This window comes from Perca flavescens, chromosome 19 (assembly GCF_004354835.1).
Source record: "Perca flavescens isolate YP-PL-M2 chromosome 19, PFLA_1.0, whole genome shotgun sequence".
NCBI classification, from domain to species: domain Eukaryota; kingdom Metazoa; phylum Chordata; class Actinopteri; order Perciformes; family Percidae; genus Perca; species Perca flavescens.
In genome coordinates, this window is record NC_041349.1 from 12,139,470 (window position 1) to 12,158,869 (window position 19,400).

Sequence of the window (19,400 nt, forward strand, 5' to 3'; positions counted from 1 at the left end):
CGGATCTAGCTAGACCAGAAACAAAACAACAGGCACGCCACACACACTTGTTTGGGTTTGCGAGTCGGCCAAGTGTAGTAGGCTAACGTTTTGAGTGGATGGCGAGCGCGAGACGCCGAAATGGATGCCAATAAGATTCTGAATGGAAAGTTTACTTTTTAAAAGTTGCCAAATGATTCCATTGACAAGACCAAAGTGATCTGTGTGTTTTGTCGTTGTGAACTGAGCTATTATCGCAGCACGTCCAGTCTGAAATACCACTTGATAATGGCCAAGCACACAGCTGACGCAAATTCTCCGCCACCTCGTCAAAGCTAGGCGACAAATCACAAAGTAAGCCGATCCACTTTTCCATGTTGATAAGAGCATTAAAATGAGAAAAAATCATGGGACAAAAAGAAATCAAGGGACATTTAGAATAGATAAAAATATGCGATTAATTGCGAGTTAACTATGACATCAATGCGATTAATCGCGATAAAAATATTTTAATCGTTTGACAGTACTAATATTTTCCAACTCAAGGTTTAAAAAGCTGTTAAAATGTGATGTTCAGTTTAGAATTTTGATTTTTTTTTTCATCATTAATGGTCTATTAAGAGGCAAAACTGTATCAACATCAAATGTCAGAAATACATAAATTGGAGTCCCTGTTAGAACAAACTAGCATTAAATTGACGGATGTAAATTTGAATTTTAGCCTTGGACTCAAGACTTTGGTTACTTGAATTCATTAATCACTGTTGGGTTTGGTCAGTGCAAAATGCAGGTAGCCTATAGGCTCTAGAGAAAAATTCCGGCCATCACCAAAGGAATAATGATTCAGCCTCTGGGGACTATGAATGCCTGTACAAAATTAGTTTGTTTCGTTTTCGGTGTTTTATTTATTTTAGTCTTGTCCAAAGTGAAAGACCAACTGACATGACCATCCCTATAGCTGGATGCTAAACATTCCAACTTGTGTAAAGTATAATAAGGGAGCTCCCTTATTATACTTTACACAAGTTGGAATTTTTACCCTCGAGGGTATCCAAAGTCTATGTTGTTGTTGTGAATTCTAAGGGATGCATGAGAAACATGATTATTTCTAATCTAAGAAACAGTCCTTCATTCTGAACAGAAAATATCACCAACAAAAGGAAGATTTCTGCGTTAAAAAATTATTTTGTGTAAATAATTTTGGCCAAAAGAAAAGAAATCTTTGCAGGTAATTCCTGTATTTTTACTGCAACACTTCTAATAGGTGCAAACAGTCGCACGCACGCACACACACACACACACACACACACACACACACACACACACACACACACACACACACACACACACACAGCAGTCGTACCTGTTTCTGCCCATCTTCTCATGGTCTTTGACGACACAGTGCAGCTCTGCTCCAGAGTCCAAAGGAATCCCCTTCAGATCCCATTCAAAACCCTGACAGAGAGAGCAGAAACAACATGAAAGCAAGCATGAAAATGGTATCTTGTGAAAAGAAATCTTGACAAATAAAATGCCAACAGAAAGGGTCTTAAGGCCGCACATGGCAGTTCTGACTTTACAAACCGCTCTGTGAGATGGTTGTGAGAGTTAGCATCCAAAAATCTGAATCTGTTTTCAAGTAAATGTGAACACCTACAGGGACTTTGACTCAAGTTTTTTGTTGCTCTCAAAGTACATACACAGAAATGCACATAAGGCTAAAGACAAGGACAACATGTCAACAAATCCTGGAATTTGTTGTAGGCAAGGTTTCATTGGCATCTAAAAGAGGTTCAGGCACCGTTTGTGAGTTTAGCCTTGCCTGGTGATGCTTTTCTGCTGTAAATGTATCACTTCCTGTTGGTGTGAATATTTTTAGTGACCAGAATGAAGTCTGGGAGGAAAAGGGTGAACCTTTGGCATCTCACTTAGTGGAGTAATGAAGCTTGTCTCTGTTACAGCTCCATTTTATGATTATAAGCTGCATCTTTCAGCTTTAATGTGAGTACTGTCAACCAACAGCAACAAGAACAGATTCAATGTTTTTTAACCAAATATTAGAGGCAGCATTTTACTTGTTAGTTGTCCAAAAAAGACAATAATATATTTGACGTTGTTTACAGAACGTAAGTTACCTCGTTCCAAACGGGGTTAGGGTTGTTCTTGATGATCTTTGTCTTCTTCTTAGACCCTGAATAAAACAGAAAAACAGGAATGTTAAGAGTTATAAAGCAAAAAATAAAGTTCCTAATACTGCTAACTGTGCTGTACTATTACTATTACTATTCAGGGTACTGGTGATTTGCTGTGTGTGTGTGTGTGTGTGTGTGTGTGTGTGTGTGTGTGTGTGTGTGTGCGTCCGTGCATGCCTATCTGCCTGCTTGGACGCGCTCGTTATCTTTCTGTGGTTTCCTGTGACATGGAGTTCTGAGCTCTGATTTCCTGTCTGTTGGTCACCCTGACAAGAAGTGGGGACATAAGGCTTCCAATAAACTGCCACGATTCATCATTAGCTCTCATCACTCAAAACACACACACACACACACACACACACACACACACACACACACACACACACACACACACGCACCCACGCACGCACGCACACAGACCACACAGGAACAACAACTATCATCATTTCCATTTGGTTTTAGTCAAAACTAGGAACAGAAGAGAGATTGAGATGTTCTTTCCAGATGAAAGGAAACAGAAACAATGATTTTAGAAGTGACTCATTCATTTACAGAGACCACTGGACAAGTCACCAGGAATAGGAAAACAAGTCTACAGCCATCAACATGCCAACTTGCTCAGCAACAGTGCTAACTTGCTGATGCTTAGCAGGTAGACTACAGTATCAAGTTTAGCATGTTCACTATCTGAATTTTGCATGTTAACATTCGTAATTAGCACTAAATATAGTACAGCTGAGGCATGGGAATACGAAACGTTTTGCAGGTAGTTGGTCATAAACCAAAATATTGGACAAAAAAATAACAGTTCAACCTGATGATGGTGCTAGATATCTAGTTAAGGATTTAATAAAGATCAATAAAGTTATTAAGATTTATCTGGAGGGCAACATGATTGTCTTTAAGGATTGGTTACCAAAGTCATGAGATTTGTTCAACAGAATGAAGCATGTAATCCTTCAACAAATTGTGGAGATCTAGCAGTATGGTTGTCGGGTGGTCCACACTGAAATATCGGAACAAATACGTAATGGATTGCCATTTTGACCAGAAATTCATGGTTCCCTGAGGATGAGTTTTTTTTTTTTACTTTGGTGATCCCCCTGAACTTTCTTTTAGCACCACCAGCAAGTCAAAAATATTTCACTTATCCTGGATTCCACAGTGCCCAAACCATGAATGCTCCTGGCTTTTAGGCTAATCATTCTTTTCATTTGAATTGTTTTCTGAAAAGACTTGAAAGTGCATGGTTTTTTTCTCAACAGTAAGAAAGATCAAGTAAAGAAAACGATAAGATGTGGCAATAGTTCAGACAAAAACACAACCAAGAAATCTTGACTGACGCTAGCCAAAAATCATTAGTGGTACACAAACTTGATGCAGTCCCTCCACTGCATCTATTCTTAATTTTAGCACACCCATATTATTTTTCACACACAGAGAATGGTTGTTTGCTTTCCTGTTTTCCACACAGTCGTCACCCAATTTGAGAACACACACACACACACACACACACACACACACACACACACACACACACACACACACACACACACACACACAAACACACACAACAATCTTTCACAAATAGGCTACCTACGTGGGTGTACCTCCGTTCTTGGAAGATATCTTAAAAAAACACCTCCACCCTTCCACAGAGGGGTCAAGAGGGTACGTAATATGTGTGTGTGTGTGTGTGTGTGTGTGTGTGTGTGTGGTGTGTGTGTGTGTCCAGATTGGGTATCTGAGCATGCATCTCTGAGACAGGAAGTGGCACAGCATTAACTTCCTGGTGGGTTCAGCTTGGCACAGTTTCTGTCATGAGCCAAGAATAGACCACAGGGCTGTGAAATTTGTATGGGGAAGCTAAGTTTAGACATGGGGTTTCCACTTTTAAAAGACTCTCTGAGCTCAGATTTCCTGTATGTTGGCCACCCTGAAAAGTTCAGATGTGATTTTTGTGCGTCTCAGACATGATGTTTGTTTGTCTCAGACGTGATGTTTGTGTGTCAGACGTGATGTTTGTGTGTCAGACAGTTTCTTTCTGTATATTTAACCCTTGTGTTGTCTTCCCATCAACCATGCAACTTTTAGTTTTTCTGGGTCAAAACTTTGGACGTCTTTTTCGACACTTTTGTTGCTTTTCCACTGATGTTTTTGTCACTTTTTCCCAACGTTTTCTTTCTGCACGTTTTGACGCTTTTGTGTGTTTTCCTACCCATATTTTTGAAGCTTTTCCCGACATTTTTGTCATTTTTTTCAACGTTCTTTTAAAACTTTTGAAGAGCGTTACAGTAGTACACTATGACATCACTGTTGGGTGTGTTTAAAAGCGCAACAGAGTGAACAGTGAAACGTTCACGTTATTTCAATGCGTTTTTTTTTATAAAGAATCAAAAGTTATCTTCACAATTACTGAGCAGGTTTCCATCCACCTGTTTTATACAAATTATAAATTTGCATGTATTCTTTTCTTCAATACGTGTCCATATACCAGCTGTGACACGTCCTGATACAGGTGAACAATAAACTCTGTGGAGAAAACCTTGTTTTCCAATTATTAATCTATTTTCCAATAACAGGACACCTTTTGTGCATTATCACTAATTTAACAACTCAAATGTCTTTAGGAACTAATACGAGACATATGGATGTATGTGTGTGCGTCCAGGATACACTTAGCACAGGACCGGGGTGAAGTAGCAAGGCTGCCAGTTTTTTTTTCTGGTTTTGACGGAGAACAACACTTATCGTTCCAATAACAACACCTTGGGGGGAAATCCTGCCTTCAGCACACAAAACACAAGCACGTTCTCACATATACACACGCCGCATGACCTACACCTGCCGACACATGGCCACAGACATGATTTAAAAGGGCAAAAATATGACAATCATGACATCTCTCCCATTCTCTGCTCTATCCTGCTCATACATTTCAGACATTCTAGACATCACTGTTGCCCAGTCTCTGCAATAAACCACTCTAATAAGCCATAAGAGTAGATCAAGCCTTTTCCTGAGTCTTGTCTTTGCATCTGAAAAGGAAATTGTTGCTAAAAATGACGCACAAATGCTACTGCAGTTTGCAGTGTTGGACGAAGTTCCTTCCTTTTACCCACTGAAAGTTTGTCAGAAAATATTTTTGATTGCAACAATCACAGCAAAGTCTATCCCATCCTCTATGTTGATTATAAATAAAACCTTTGCATCGGTATTTTACTTTTGATAGAAACTAAAGTTGAATACAGATTTATTTACAATATTTATTTGCCCAAAATTCTAATTGGAAAGATTTCTCTCTCGAAGAAACATACACATACTCTCTGTCTTTTCTCTCTCCTCCCACAGCTTCCTTGCTTTTTATTATACCATCTGTACTTTCTATAAATGGACATGGTATGTGTTTTCTGGAGGGGAGGAAAATCTCTCTCTCTCACACTGTGATTTACATTCCTTAAATTGTTACAACCCAGAAACACTTGACATTACCTTCCCATTAGACTTAGAATTCTGCCAAAGACAATAACAAATAAAGCTGGTTTTATAATCTGCAGACCACCCTAAACAATTATTCTTTCAGGTGGTGTTTGATTTCAAATACAATCTACATCACAGTATAAACATTGGTGCCTCCTGCTTCTCACAACAAGTATAATGAGCTCTAAAATAGAAATGCTATTCCTTGTATTCATTACATTAGTGATAAAAACAGAATCATATAGTAGTCTATAATAATATAAAGCTAAAGGCGCCTTTCTGCAGAATGAGTATGTTTAAGTTTTTTTGATACTTAAACTACACTTTGCTGATAATACTTCTGCACTTTTACTTAAAGGAACACGCCGACTTATTGGGAATTTAGCTTATTCACCGTAACCCCCAGAGTTAGACAAGTCGATACATACCCTTCTCATCTCTGTGCGTGCTGTAATGCTGTCTGACGGCTCCAGCGGCATCAGGCCAGCACAGAACATGCAGGTGAATGGTTCCAGCAATCCTACTGCTCCGAATAAGTGACAAAATAACGCCAACATGTTCCTATTTACATGTTGTGATTTATAGAGTCACAGCGTGTACAAAAAATAACGTAACATGAGACACAGCCGTGTTCTAACTGTAAACAAACCGGGAACTATATTCTCAGGCGGAAGAATATAGTACTTGGGCGGAGTGATATGCTCGCAGCAAGCCTGTTTGAGAATATAGTTCCCGGTTTGTTTACTGTTAGAAGATGGCTGTGTCTCATGTTACGTTGTTTTTTGTACACGCCAGACTATACAAATCACAACATGTAAATAGGAACATGTTGGCGTTATTTTGTCACTTTTGTCACAATTTGGAGCAGTAGGCTAGTTGGAACCAGTTACCTGCAGGATCTGTGCTGGGCTAAGCTAATGCTGGAGCCGTCAGACAGCCTTACAGCACGCACGGAGATGAGAAGGGTATGTATCCACTTGTCTTACTCTGGGGGTTACTGTGAATAAGCTAAATTCCCAATAAGTCGGCGTGTTCCTTTAAGTAACATTTGGAAATCAGTTTTATTTGTAATGCAGTATTTTTGTAGACCATGGCAATTCTACTTTTCTTTAAGTAAAATGATCCGAGTACTTCTTCCACGAGTCAGTGTGTGTGTGTGTGTGTGTGTGTGTGTGTGTGTGTGTGTGTGTGATGGCACCAGGAAACAGTGTCAGGACAAAGGCAGGAAGTTAACACCAGAGCTCACCTCATTAAGGAGGCACACACTGACTTGTGGAACAAACAAAAAACTGATGGGAAAAAACAGAGCAGGTAGCCAAGTCACCTTCCCCTTGGGTGAATGGGTTCTCCTAAATGCTGAAGTTTAGGAAGGGACAGATGCATCTGGCACCCATCATTTAGATTAACAAGTCGTAGCAACACTGCACAGATGGTATGGAAGCAGCGATTTCAGTGATTATTGGAGTAGGCTACTTTTATCATGTTTTTAACATGTCCATTGATTGGTTGTGTTTGTAAAAAATATGTTTCAAGATGGATGCATTTTCTTACTGCAAACTAAACCAAATCTACCTACAGGTAAAAACAAAGTTACCTAACCTAATCTTAAAAAAACACATGAGATACAGGGTTATGACTGTGCTCCAGTAGGAAGTTTACAGCTTGTCTCATAGCAACTCCGGCCCTCAGATATTCAGTCAACTGTTGCAACAGGAAACGCCCACCCAGATTCCTTCAGCTTAGATGCTGTTTCCGCATATTTGTCAAAATACGGTTTTATGTCATAGAGAGCCCAAGTCATGCCCCTTCCGGTGGACCTCATGGGACCTTAACTCAGAAAAAATATGAACGGTAGTGAACGGCGAGAAGCAAATTATTTTTTGATCCTGCTTGAATTGAGCCATGGATTACAAATATGATGTTAGTCAATTTAAAAGATAATTTTTCAACTGAAGAAAGTCTCAGTTAGCCGCAGGTTTGTCCTATGACCACTTAGTTTAGTGTGAAACCGCTCAGTGAACTACATCTCCCGTCTCACACAATCTACCTCACCTAGCTTGATGCTCGGCTTGCTCGCTAGCTAGCTAGCTTAGCTCTGTTCCACAACACATGTAACGTTAACTTAACTGCTGTGTTTTATACAGTGAAGTGTTTTCAGCAGATAAGCAAAAGAACAAGCAAGATCCTCTGCTCATTAGAGTAACGTTACATCCCCGGTACGATATACACAGACATCGTAGCTTCAGAGAGACGTCATCCATGAGACATTGAAGTGTGTAGTCTTTCTAATTACGTATTTTCATAGTCTTAAACTTCAACAGTTTAACAATAAACGGAGACTTTCTTCGGTTGAAAAATAATGTTTTAAATTGACGAACATCATATTTGTAATCCATGGCTCAATTCAAACGGGATCAAAAAATAATTATTATCTCTCCATTGACTCTCGTTCATATTTTTTCTGAATTAAGGTCCCATGGACCGGAAGTAGAAGGGCGGGACTTCAGCTCTGTATAGATTGTTTTAAATGTTTCTCTGGACAAATAGTGAGGAGAATTACATTTTCAACTTTAAGTCACAAAAATGAAGGCTTGAGAATAGAGCTGCTGGACTTACTTGAGATTTGACTGAAAAAGGCTTATGAAGATTTGACTGAAAAAGGCTTATGAAGATTTGACTGAAAAAGGCTTATGAAGATTTGACTTCCCCTCAATGACCTAAAACTTGGCTTGACAACAGGCTCGACTTAGCCTCGTCTTAAAATACTTAAAAGGTGCTCTAAGCGAAGTCACACATTTTTTTTAGGCTACAACATGTTTTGTCACATACAGCAAACATCTCCTCACTATCCGCTAGCTGCCTGTACCCTGAACACACTGTAAAAATACACAGTCTCTGTAGACAGCCCCGGATCCACAAACGGCAACAAAAACAAACTGTACCAACCTGCACCAGGAAACATAACAAACAGTGTTCCAGCCAATAACCGAAAAAAGGATTTGGGGGTGGGGGTTGGGGGGTAGGTGCGCGGAAGGGAGGGGGAGGGGATGGTATGAGGAGGAGGGAGGGGCAAGCGAGCCTCCGTTTTGTTTGACAATACTTTGAACTTCAACAAGAAGTGACGTCCCCCAACATCGCTTAGAGCACCTTTAAAGTGCTCATATTATGCTAATTTTCAGGTTAATAATTGTATTTAGAGGTTGTACCAGAAGAGGTTAATGTGGTCATTATTAATATTAATAATAATTTTCAAAAAAACACCATATTTTTGTTTAACTGCACATTGCTGCAGCTCCTCTTTTCACCCTGTGTGTTGAGCTCTCTGTTTTAGCTACAGAGTGACGCATCTCACTTCTATTCCATCTTTGTTGAGAGTCGCACATGCGCAGTAGCTAGGTAAGGACTGCTAGCCAGTCAGAAGCAGAGTATGGGGGCGTGCCATGCTAGCAGCTAGGCTAGGGTGACCATATTTTGATTTCCAAAAAAGAGGACACTCGGCCCAGCCTCGAGAACATGCTTTATTATGCCTCAATTGTGCAAAAATAACTTAACTAACAACCTACAATAATAGCTCTCTTTTTAAATAAATAATATGAAATAATGTTCTAAATATGACCTCTTCTGTGTTAGAAAATCCAGCTTCAACAAAATATCTCTTAATACCTTTTCAATGTAATTGCACACGGTGCACTCCGCCCCATTTTTTTTGCAGTTCAACTGTGAAGCTGCACTAGCTGCACTAGTCTTGTTTTATGGTTCTGCGGAGGCTCCCCGCAGAGCTTTCGCCGTAGCTTTAGCCTGATGTTTATACTTGTGCTCTGGTGTGTGCGTCGAGCCGGCACGTGTGTGTGTGGGGAGTGGGTGATATAATAGAGCGAGGGAGAAGAGAGAGAGTGACGGTGATTATCTTCAGAGTGAGTAGTGATGGCGAGCGAGTACGACTCTAGAGTCATTTTGTGTGCAATGCCGCTGCTCTGTCTGCTCTGGTCCCTGTGTATGTCATTGACATATATATAATGGACCAATAGACCCCGTTGCTCTGGACGGAGACCAGTGAAGGCTATTAGAAGCACTTTTCCGGTGATCTCTTGCTTTACAGAGACAACGTAAATGTGACGTGAGCAACGTGTCTGAAAGTTGTAAGTCTTCTGGTAGCTGTGCCAAGAGAAATCTTAATCATTTCCAATCTTACAGTGACAGAGAGTGTAGGTATATGTAAGGAGATAACATAAGCACAGGCAAATTATTGCTAACTAACATGCTAGTTAACATTAGTAATTAAACCTAAACAGCTAATGTAAGTCGAAACTGCCTGCGAGCTTCTCCTGTACTGTACGGTAATTCCTCTACTATGTGACATTAAGTCACTTGGTTATGACACAATCGTTAGCTTATTTTTACAAAAACGTCTGCTACGGAGCCATAACGTGAGGTACAAGGTAATGGAGCCTTTTATACATGGTCGTGTTTCTTTAGAAATAAACAATGGACAAATTTAGTCTTTAAACGCTTCAGATGTAAAGTTATTCACAGTCAAGTGACGTAAAAAAAAAATGGCGGTCAGTGGAATGCTAACAAGAGGTGATACCTTTGTACGTCACACAACAAAGTACCGTAGTATTGTGTGCAAAGCGGCAGTCAATTTAAGTACACGCTTAATGGTCCCATGAAAAACAGTGAAAAACGGATATTTCCATGAATTTATAAAACCCCCCAGGACGCCACGGACAGTAGGTAAAAAGTGGACATGTCCGGGCAAAAGAGGACGTTTCGTCACCCTAAGCTAGGCGAGCATCATAACGTGTGTTACAAAGTGACGAGCGTTTGTCTCTGAAATAAAGGCTGGACTACAATAGAGCTGTTTGGAGCAGTTTGTGAACAGTGTTTTCTGTTGGAGATGGTAAGTCCCTTTGGGGTGGACTTTGGGCTTTTTCACTTTGTAAATCTTTAACGCACACAAAAATATATACGACACAAAAAAGGAAAGGGAAAAAGTAAAAACCGCATAATATGAGCACTTTAAGATGTCAGACTACCCCCAAAAGACACTCTCTTCTGTACCTGTTGTGAGTCCCAGTGTTGTTCAAGTTCACACTTAAGAGCTATCTTAAAATTGAGTTCACACAGATTAAAATGAACTCACATTCATGCGTATGAATGATGAATTTGCCAGTTGTACTAGCAACAGCAGTGTTGTGCCGAAGTCTGTACCTCAGTCAGATAGTGTTTCCTGTCCTGTCTCCTGTTAATTGTGCTCTCTTTGTGGTTAGGATTAGGGATATGTTGTGTTTCAGGGTTAGGAAGGGGGAAACACATTTCGCCGGGGGAACAGACTTCGACACAACACCGGCATGCCTGGTGCCTCACGATCACGTTCGGAAATGTTCAATTCACCGTTGACCAAAAGCATGAGCACATTCAATCAAATCACGTTCATGCACAACGCTAGTGAGTTCTACACTTCAAATTTGGACTTTAAAGGTATACCATAGAGCAGTATTTTTTTTTTACCGATCCCCTGAATCTCCCATGATCCTCTTACCTCTGAATGTGACACTAGCCAGAGGGTCAGAGTGTCTCAGGTTGTTGGCTCGCTGAAGAATGCAACGTAACATGGCTGTGAGTTTCTGAAACTGGTGAGGCTCAAAGAAGGAATTTGCTTTTGGTGTACTGACAGGTGATTCAGTTCAACAGGTGAGAAGGGATCCAGGGCCGGAGGAATGGTTGCTTATGACCCTGGTTTGATGATGTGTAATGACAAGCCAAAGACCAACTACTGGCAAAAAGAAAAGATGCGGGAAAAAAGCCCTTCTTAGTGAAAAAAAGGATTGTGCTCCAAGAAAAAAAGGTATCCACAGTTTGAAACGAGTGAAACTAAGTCTTCCACAAAGTCAAATGAAATTTTAGGGCTTTTTTTTTTTTTTTTTTTTTAAGATTGTCAGTAAAATAAAAGTCCCAGCATCGCAAAAAAAATGAGTTATCCAAAGACGATTTTCCAGCTACAACTACAAAATAAAAGCTCTTTCCCCAATGAGAAACGTGCCTTCACAAAGCCGGCTTCTTTCTCTTTCTGACTCTCTCGAACACACAACGAATGAGCACACACACACACACACACACACCTCACATCCAGAGGAAATCTCACCATTTCCTGTTCTCTTTTCCTCTCTTGTCTCCTGGTTGTTTCCCTATCTCACCCACATCTTTGCCAGTACATTATACAACCCTGCACCTCTCTCTGTCCTTGAATCCCTGTAATCTTTGTTTTAGTATATTTTATAAATTTAGTTCAATCTAGTGTTGACAGTCAACTGTCAAAGCCTCTCAAACCCAGTGCAGCCAAAATAATGTTGTGGGGGAGTTAAAACTGGTGTACATCTGTAATTGGCTTTAAAACTTTAAAGGAGGATTTTATATATATGTGTATACATAAGCTCAGGGATGCAGGATCACACACAGTCAACTTCAACATCAAATCAAAGGACTCTCAGGGTCAGGTTGCCTGTAGCCTGACGTCGTCACACTCAGATTAGGAGTCTGATACTGCTGAGAACCACGTATCTCTAAAACGTTTTAAAGGTTTTCATGGTATCAGTAAAACAGCCCTGTTTTCAGCTTTGTGACGATGCATTTTCCAGCGGATCCAAGAGGCTTTTTAAAGACTTTATTTAGCTTAAAGGCCCAGTGTGTAACGTGTTTAGTTGTTCATTATCAAAATCTGTGTTGCCCGTTCACAAACTTGTCCTTTTTCATTAATATTGACCACCATCATCAATTTCAAGTATTCCTATTAGCTTGGAATTTTACATTTGCGCTTGCATGAACTGGGGTAGACGCTCCATGATATACGTTAGCTGCTGCTAATGGGTTTCGTCGCTTCCCGGCCCCGGCAGTGATATTACAAATCCCGCTATGGCCACGCCAAGACCCGCCCTTCAATAGAATTTATTGGCCAGGCGTCCATGTTTACACGAGGTAATGTAACCCCATTTGTACAGGTCCTATCCCCTGACCAATCGGCTATCCTTACCTTAACCACTCGAGGTGAAATGCCTAACCCCAACCAATCGAGCTGCTTTGTAGGGCGGGACTTGGCGTGGCCATAGTGGGATTCGTAATTTTGCGCCCCGGCAAGTTTGAAGAAGGAAACATGGAGGACCACACATATTCAAAATCCAAATTTCGCCCAGAAAAAGAAAACGGATATTGAAAAGAGCAAGAGACCGGAAAAAGAGCTGTAAAATTAGAGCTGCTTAGGAGGCACACACCAAATCCCAGCTATTTAATTATCCTCTGGACCGTTGCAGTCTCCTTTTCTTTCGCTCTCTTTTCCGTCGGGTGGCGCGCGTGCCTGCCAGTGGTGTCCGCGCCACTCTCCGACATGAATTCATGGCTGTATTAAGAGAACGCATGAACTCCAACAATGACGGCTGATAGACGGCCTTTTGTACACCTTTACTTTCTGAATCGTGAAGGCTACCGTAGTTGCAATACTGCGTGGCGAGAGAGAGTTGATTGTGATATATGATCTCAACGCTAGATGGGAGGAATTCTTACACAATGTAGCTTTAAGAAGGAGGAGAATCTTATTTATATAACACATAAAGGAACACTTCATCCTTCAGTTTATCACAAACATGAATCATCACCACATCTGGAGATAAGCCTGCATGGTTTTCACTGGACAGGAAGGGGATGAAAAACAGTCATCCGAAAAGTAACTAAAGCTTTCGGATGATTTTAAGAAACTTTAACTTATTTTTTTAAATAAGAGTAGAGACGGTAATAATCTACTCTTAAAAACAAAACAAAAAAGTCACAATCAGGAGCCAATGGGGAGGCGGCATTAAGTTCACACAGATGTGTGAAAGACAACATGTCTACAGAGCACCACCTGCAGACAGAAAGGATTTGTAAGTTGTAACCCACATTTGGGGTTGCCAGGTTTGAAAAATGTCTTGTGCTGGTGTTTGGCCTTTCTGTTTGCTAATTCTTTTTTTAAATTATTATTATTTATTTTATTACAGGGACAGCGCATATTAATAAACATTTCTGTCAATATGGCAGAGTTAGCCAAAAGGCTAAAAGTCACCCTAAAAGAAGGTAAAATTACACATTTACATAACAATATAACATTTAAAATACATTTGGTAAAAAGTACTATTAAGCTAAAAATGTACAATAGGAGCACAGCAGACCACATTCAGACAAAGACATGAACACATGTACACACACAAGGCAAGAAGCCAGCAGGGGGCAGCGTGAGCAGGTCATCGGTAATGTTGACAGTTCTGATTATCAATGAGCCATTTCTTTAACTGTATCTTGAATGTACTGTAAGTGTTTAGATTTCTGATGGTTACGGGGGTAAGGTTCCACTCCGTAGCAGCTCGAACAGAAAAAGAGGTATGACCAAATACACTTTTTTTACATTACATGTCATTTAGCTGATGCTTTTATCCAAAGCGACTTACAATTGCTATATATGTCAGAGGTCGCACGTCTCTGGAGCAACTAGGGGTTAAGTGTCTTGCTCAGGGACACATTGGTTGATGTATCGCAGTGGGAATCAAACCCAGGTCTCCCACACCAAAGGTATGTGGCATACCCACTGCGCCATCACCACCCCACTTTTCCTAAATGGAATGATACAATCTCCCCTCGCTGCACCTCTGGTTCTGCTGTGATCAGCTGTTCGGATGTTGACAAACTGGTGGAGAGGAGGAGATGATAAACCGTGAATAATTTTATAGACAAGACTTAGTTTTGAATATTTGACCATGTTTTCCCAGTTGAGTAATCTGTATTTTTGTAATACTGGACAATGATAAGAAATGCTTGGTTTCTTGTCCAGGATTTTAACAGTTTGTAAAGTAATTGCAGAGGTTTCAGAGATGTTACACTAGCTTGTGACCAAATGGGTAAACAGTAAGTGATATGTGACAAGATCAGAGTGCATGTACATTTTTGCTGCCTGTGTGGACATATGATGGCGAATGTATCTAAAGTTACTGAGGTTGAACTTGATTTGATTACAGACCCTTTTTACATGTGATGTAAATGACAACTTTGAATCAATTAAGATCCCCAGATATTTGTATTCAGACACAATCTGCAGCCTTTCTCCTGACACTAAAACATCCGGCTCAATATCCGGTGGGACTTGCTGAAGAACATTGCTACTATTTTTTATGTGCTCAACTGCAGGCAGGATTGTTCTAACCAAGCTGTATATTAACCATGGTGTTAGGTGTTAATAAAACAGTTATAAATGTTGGTAATCTAACAATAAGTTGTTGATGAAGAATTGTGGTCCAGATTCACTGCAGCCTATTTCTGGAAGGTATGATCCAATCAGTCAAAAGGTTTTTTTTTTCACAATTGTAGCAACTCAATAGCTGTTGTGCAATTTCAGAATTAATGTTCTAGTCAGAGCAAAGGCAGCAAACATTTAGAAATAAATAAAAAAAAAACGATAAAACAATTGAATTGTCCTCCATATTTAATTTTTTAATTGAGAGATCTTTAATCTTTCCAGATCATTATTCTTCTTCCAATGTAATAGACTCTGAGTGGAAGAGACATGATGCAGCAGTTTTTAAGAGCAGACACAGCTTAGCGTTCAGCAGACGATTTCAAACTGATTAAATATCACATATCAGCCAGAGAAGAGAGGCTGCAGATCATATTGAGCTGCTCTGTGATGCTGCCATGATATAAGCACAATGACAAACTGTGACTTGTCCTAATATATAACATAGCGGGGTCTGCAGAAGAAAAGAAAAAAACGCATCCGCTTTGTGTGTGTGTGTGTGTGTGTGTGTGTGTAGACACACTGCAGGCGCTGCCCTATATTACACAAGGAAACTTTTGTGCAGCAAAACAGCAAGTGTCATGAGTTCATGACACAATTGCAGTTATTCGAAAACTCAACTCTGCTTCTTTGTTACACACAGGTGGTGCTCTACTGTTGTACTCTACTGTATTGTACTGTAGTCTACCTGAAATAATGCAGAACAGTCAAAAAGAGAGAGTGAGAGAGGGAGATAAAGACAGACAGACAGATGGAGATAGATATTACATTCTTCCAGCTCCTCGGTTTCCCCCCCATCATCACATCTCTCTCTCTCTCTCTCTCTCTCTCTCTCTCTCTCTCTCTCTGTCTCTCGCCGCCCCACCCCAAAACAGACTGGGAGTCATGACAGACGACTGGTGGAGACTTTCCAATAATAACCTCAGCTGTTATAGAGAGGAGGTGGGGTTTAGTGCTTGGATCAATAGTGTGCCAGCCCTGCACAAACACATACACACTATTTGCACATGAACTTTATCCCTTATTCTCTTTTACCCAAATCTCTCCATTCTTTCTCCTATGATGTCTTAACATATTTCTCTCTCTGCCCCCCCCCCCACACACACACACACACACCCCTACCTTCATAGGTGACGGTGCAGTAGGCATCACTGACGTCGTCGTCCGGCGTTCGCAGATGCTCTGCACACAGAATAAACACACGCAGCATGGCTCACACACACACACACACACACACACACAGTAGAGCTGTGTCAAATCCCACCAACAGATACTGTGATGTCCATATATGGGCGTTAGTATATCCAAATTATATCCTTAAAATGGGAGAGAGAGAAGAAAAAGACGAGAGACACAGAGGACAAATAGGGACTGAGAGACCAGAGCTGCAGCTCTCAGCTGTCTTGCTTGCCCCCCATACTTTCTATCTCTCTCTCTCACAAACACACACTGCAAGCATGGTGCACTGGCTGACTCATGCGCGCGTGCACACACACACACACACACACACACACACACACACACACACACACACACACACACACACACACACACAGTCCTTTCAATCACAACTGGTTTAAAGGGCCAGTAACACACACAGTGGCTTTTATTATCCAGTCACACGTGCCTGTACACAATCCAAACTCTTCCAACTTAAACCAACACACGTGGGGCGCTCTTTCTCTCTCTCGCACACACACACACACACACACAAAGGGTCACAGTGTGTCAGTAAAAATGTGCCTGTTGATGCAGATTTGTTGCAGCGAGGGAGAATGACGACAATGACACAAGACAAGAGGGTCTAGTGTTATTTAAAAACTGGGTTTTAGGGGGAAATATGAATGACTGAATCACATGTTTGAAAATACATTAACAGTGAGCGCTGACTAAGGATGGTGTGACGCCCTGGTGGTGGAAATTTAGCTTAGTTTCTAAAAGGACAATAAGTTTAGACAGTCAACTCAACGGCCCCTGTCTCATAACTCATAACTATCAGTCCATCAACATGATGGACTGATGACACCTAATGAATAAAAAGGTTAAACTCAAGCAGTTAGGACAAGTGAATCAGGATAATTTGTGTTATGAGATAGAAAAGGTCTTTGATTTTGACATATAAAAATCCAAAAATCTCCAAATCAGTGATTGATTCTGTGGACCGCAAGGGTCACTGAAACCTTTAAGAACCTGCAAACACAATGAAATCTTGAGTTATAGACGCTTTTTGGGACTTAACGTTTCACATGACTAAAGTTTTTTTGAGCCAGTTTATTGACTGGAAAAACCTGAAACATTGACTTTCATATTGTCTTTTTTATTCACACTGGACATAAAAATTGAAATCAAAATCAGGACATAATCATAATAATCTGATATGTGCCGATGAGATATGTCGTTCATGTTCAGTAATGGGGGCCGACTTGTGAGCAGACACTATTTATAGTCCGACCCACTGGGCTTCAGTCGTGTCATCTATATATTTAGGCAGGGTGTGTGTCAGTGCTTACGGGAAGTATGCTAACTTCAGGAGTTGCTGTGGGAGGGGGAGATAAAATAAGGTGGACCTGATTGCCTGATTCATATTTTCACTTTTGAATGCTCCAATTTCAGTACTGTTTTTTTTTTTTTTTTATCCATTTGATTTATTTATTAAATGTTTATTTCAAATAATTACGGATATCTTGTTAGATATGTTTTAAGCAAATGGTTGAAGTTGGATCTAAATGACACTGCCTGCATTACAACAGCGTCTATCATATCAATTAGAAGGCATTGATCATATAAATGCTCCAGTCTCCGGAGAGGCTGGTGTAATCCAATTTCCTCTCAAATGACTTCGGAGCTGATGGAAGACGCATTAAGGAAAGAAACCTACAGCTCTGAAAAACAAGAGTAGTACTGTGTTCTTCACCTCTTACTGTGCTTGTCCCAACCTGCTCCTATATCCAGTTACTCACATTGCTACACATTGAGGACACAAATGCTATTGTTAGTAATATTAGACTCAGAAATTATAAAGGCCCAATGTGCAATCCAAATGTAATAATTTCACACACACTTCTCCTGTATAAGTCAAACAGTGTCAATGTCCTCCCTACGTGTTAATGGATAATGGTACGTAGATTGACAGCCAGCCAAACTCTATTTAATAATGACGTGAGTCAGTCAGGAAGTTAGAATCTGAGCTCTTTAATGTCTTTCATGTTGGCATCACATTGCAAAGGAGTGACACTATACAAAGAAAAGAAATACAAAAAGTACTGCGTTGTACAGAATCATGTATAGAGCTAAACTGCTAGCATTACAACAGATGCTATGAACAAATAAATGCAGCGCAATAAACAAAATATCTGGTACACTGGAACATCAATGGCATGATATATAAACAACATGCTTAGGCTCAGCTAGTATTACTTCAAATCGTTTTCACTATAAGTTATCTACACAGCAACATGTGTTCAACTACATGTGGTCAACTAAACATTCTCAAGCACAACAGGGTTAGGCAACACCTGCCACAAACACCCTTCAATTCAGACTGCTATACACCGGTAAAGAAAGGTTCACTTGCAGCCATTGCTTTCTGAAGCACTACAACCTAGGATGAGAAGAGATTTCTTCTGGTGCTGATGCATTTCTGGCAAACGGAGATGCATGAGGGTGGGAGGATTTTAAAAACTACCTATTCTCTACTTCCTGTTTCCTACTTTCTGCTTGCTGTGTGTAACACACCTACATAGTCCAATAGAAGTCCAATAGGTGGCATGATTTCACATGTTTCCAGCAAGAGGACAGAACAGACAGTGAATTATACATTTGAATATGTCTGATACATGTCTGAGAAAATTTACTTTATGTTTTTGTTTTGTTTCTTTGTTATTTATCTAGTGTTGGGGTAGTTGCATGTGTCCTCTTATTTCACAGCACCCTGCAGAAATGTGTCCCAAACAAGGTTAATTATCCCAAAATTAGGAAAACTTTATTGTGTTGACACATGTGTAGCAGGAGCCTACAGAATATATTAAAATCTAATCTAATGAATACAAAAGAGGTATTGTCTGCTTGGGTTTTAATTATATATGCACACACCCAATTAAAGAAAAAGTCAGTGAAATACCAGATTTTTATGACTTATCACTTAAATATATAGCATGAACAAATTGCAGTTTACAGATATGTGTTTCTGGTAGAATGGGGTTGACAAAATAAAGTCAGTATAACGCAGTTCAACAAACTACATCCTACAATATGCTCATATTATAGCAGCACCTCTTGTGGCCAGGATAGCTCAGTCGGTAGAGCCGGCGCACATATATAGAGGTTCATTCCTCAATGCATATGGTCTGGGGTTTGAGTTCAACCTGGGATGATTTCCTCCTCTTTCTCCATTAAAGGCAGAAATGCCCAAAACATTATCTTAAAAAAGAAAACCA

At 40.2% G+C, this 19,400-nt stretch overlaps 1 protein-coding gene across 8 annotated transcripts in view; it reads right to left on the reverse strand.

Annotated features, from left to right (window-relative positions):
• dysf (dysferlin, limb girdle muscular dystrophy 2B (autosomal recessive)) overlaps window positions 1-16,378 on the reverse strand; it is a 122,775-nt gene extending 106,397 nt beyond the window's left edge. For 6 of the 8 annotated variants that reach the window (XM_028606135.1, XM_028606132.1, XM_028606130.1 and 3 more), the window contains exons 1-3: window positions 16,087-16,378; window positions 2,115-2,170; window positions 1,343-1,434 (exon numbers count right to left, since the gene is read on the reverse strand). In XM_028606135.1, the coding sequence (XP_028461936.1) occupies window positions 1,343-1,434; window positions 2,115-2,170; window positions 16,087-16,174 (236 nt within the window). In that variant the 5' untranslated portion in view covers window positions 16,175-16,378. Of the gene's footprint in view, window positions 1-1,342; window positions 1,435-2,114; window positions 2,171-11,193; window positions 11,704-16,086 lie in introns of those variants that run through there. The other 2 variants (XM_028606136.1, XM_028606131.1) reach the window with 1 other exon arrangement.
• Window positions 16,379-19,400: the final 3,022 nt, after the last annotated feature.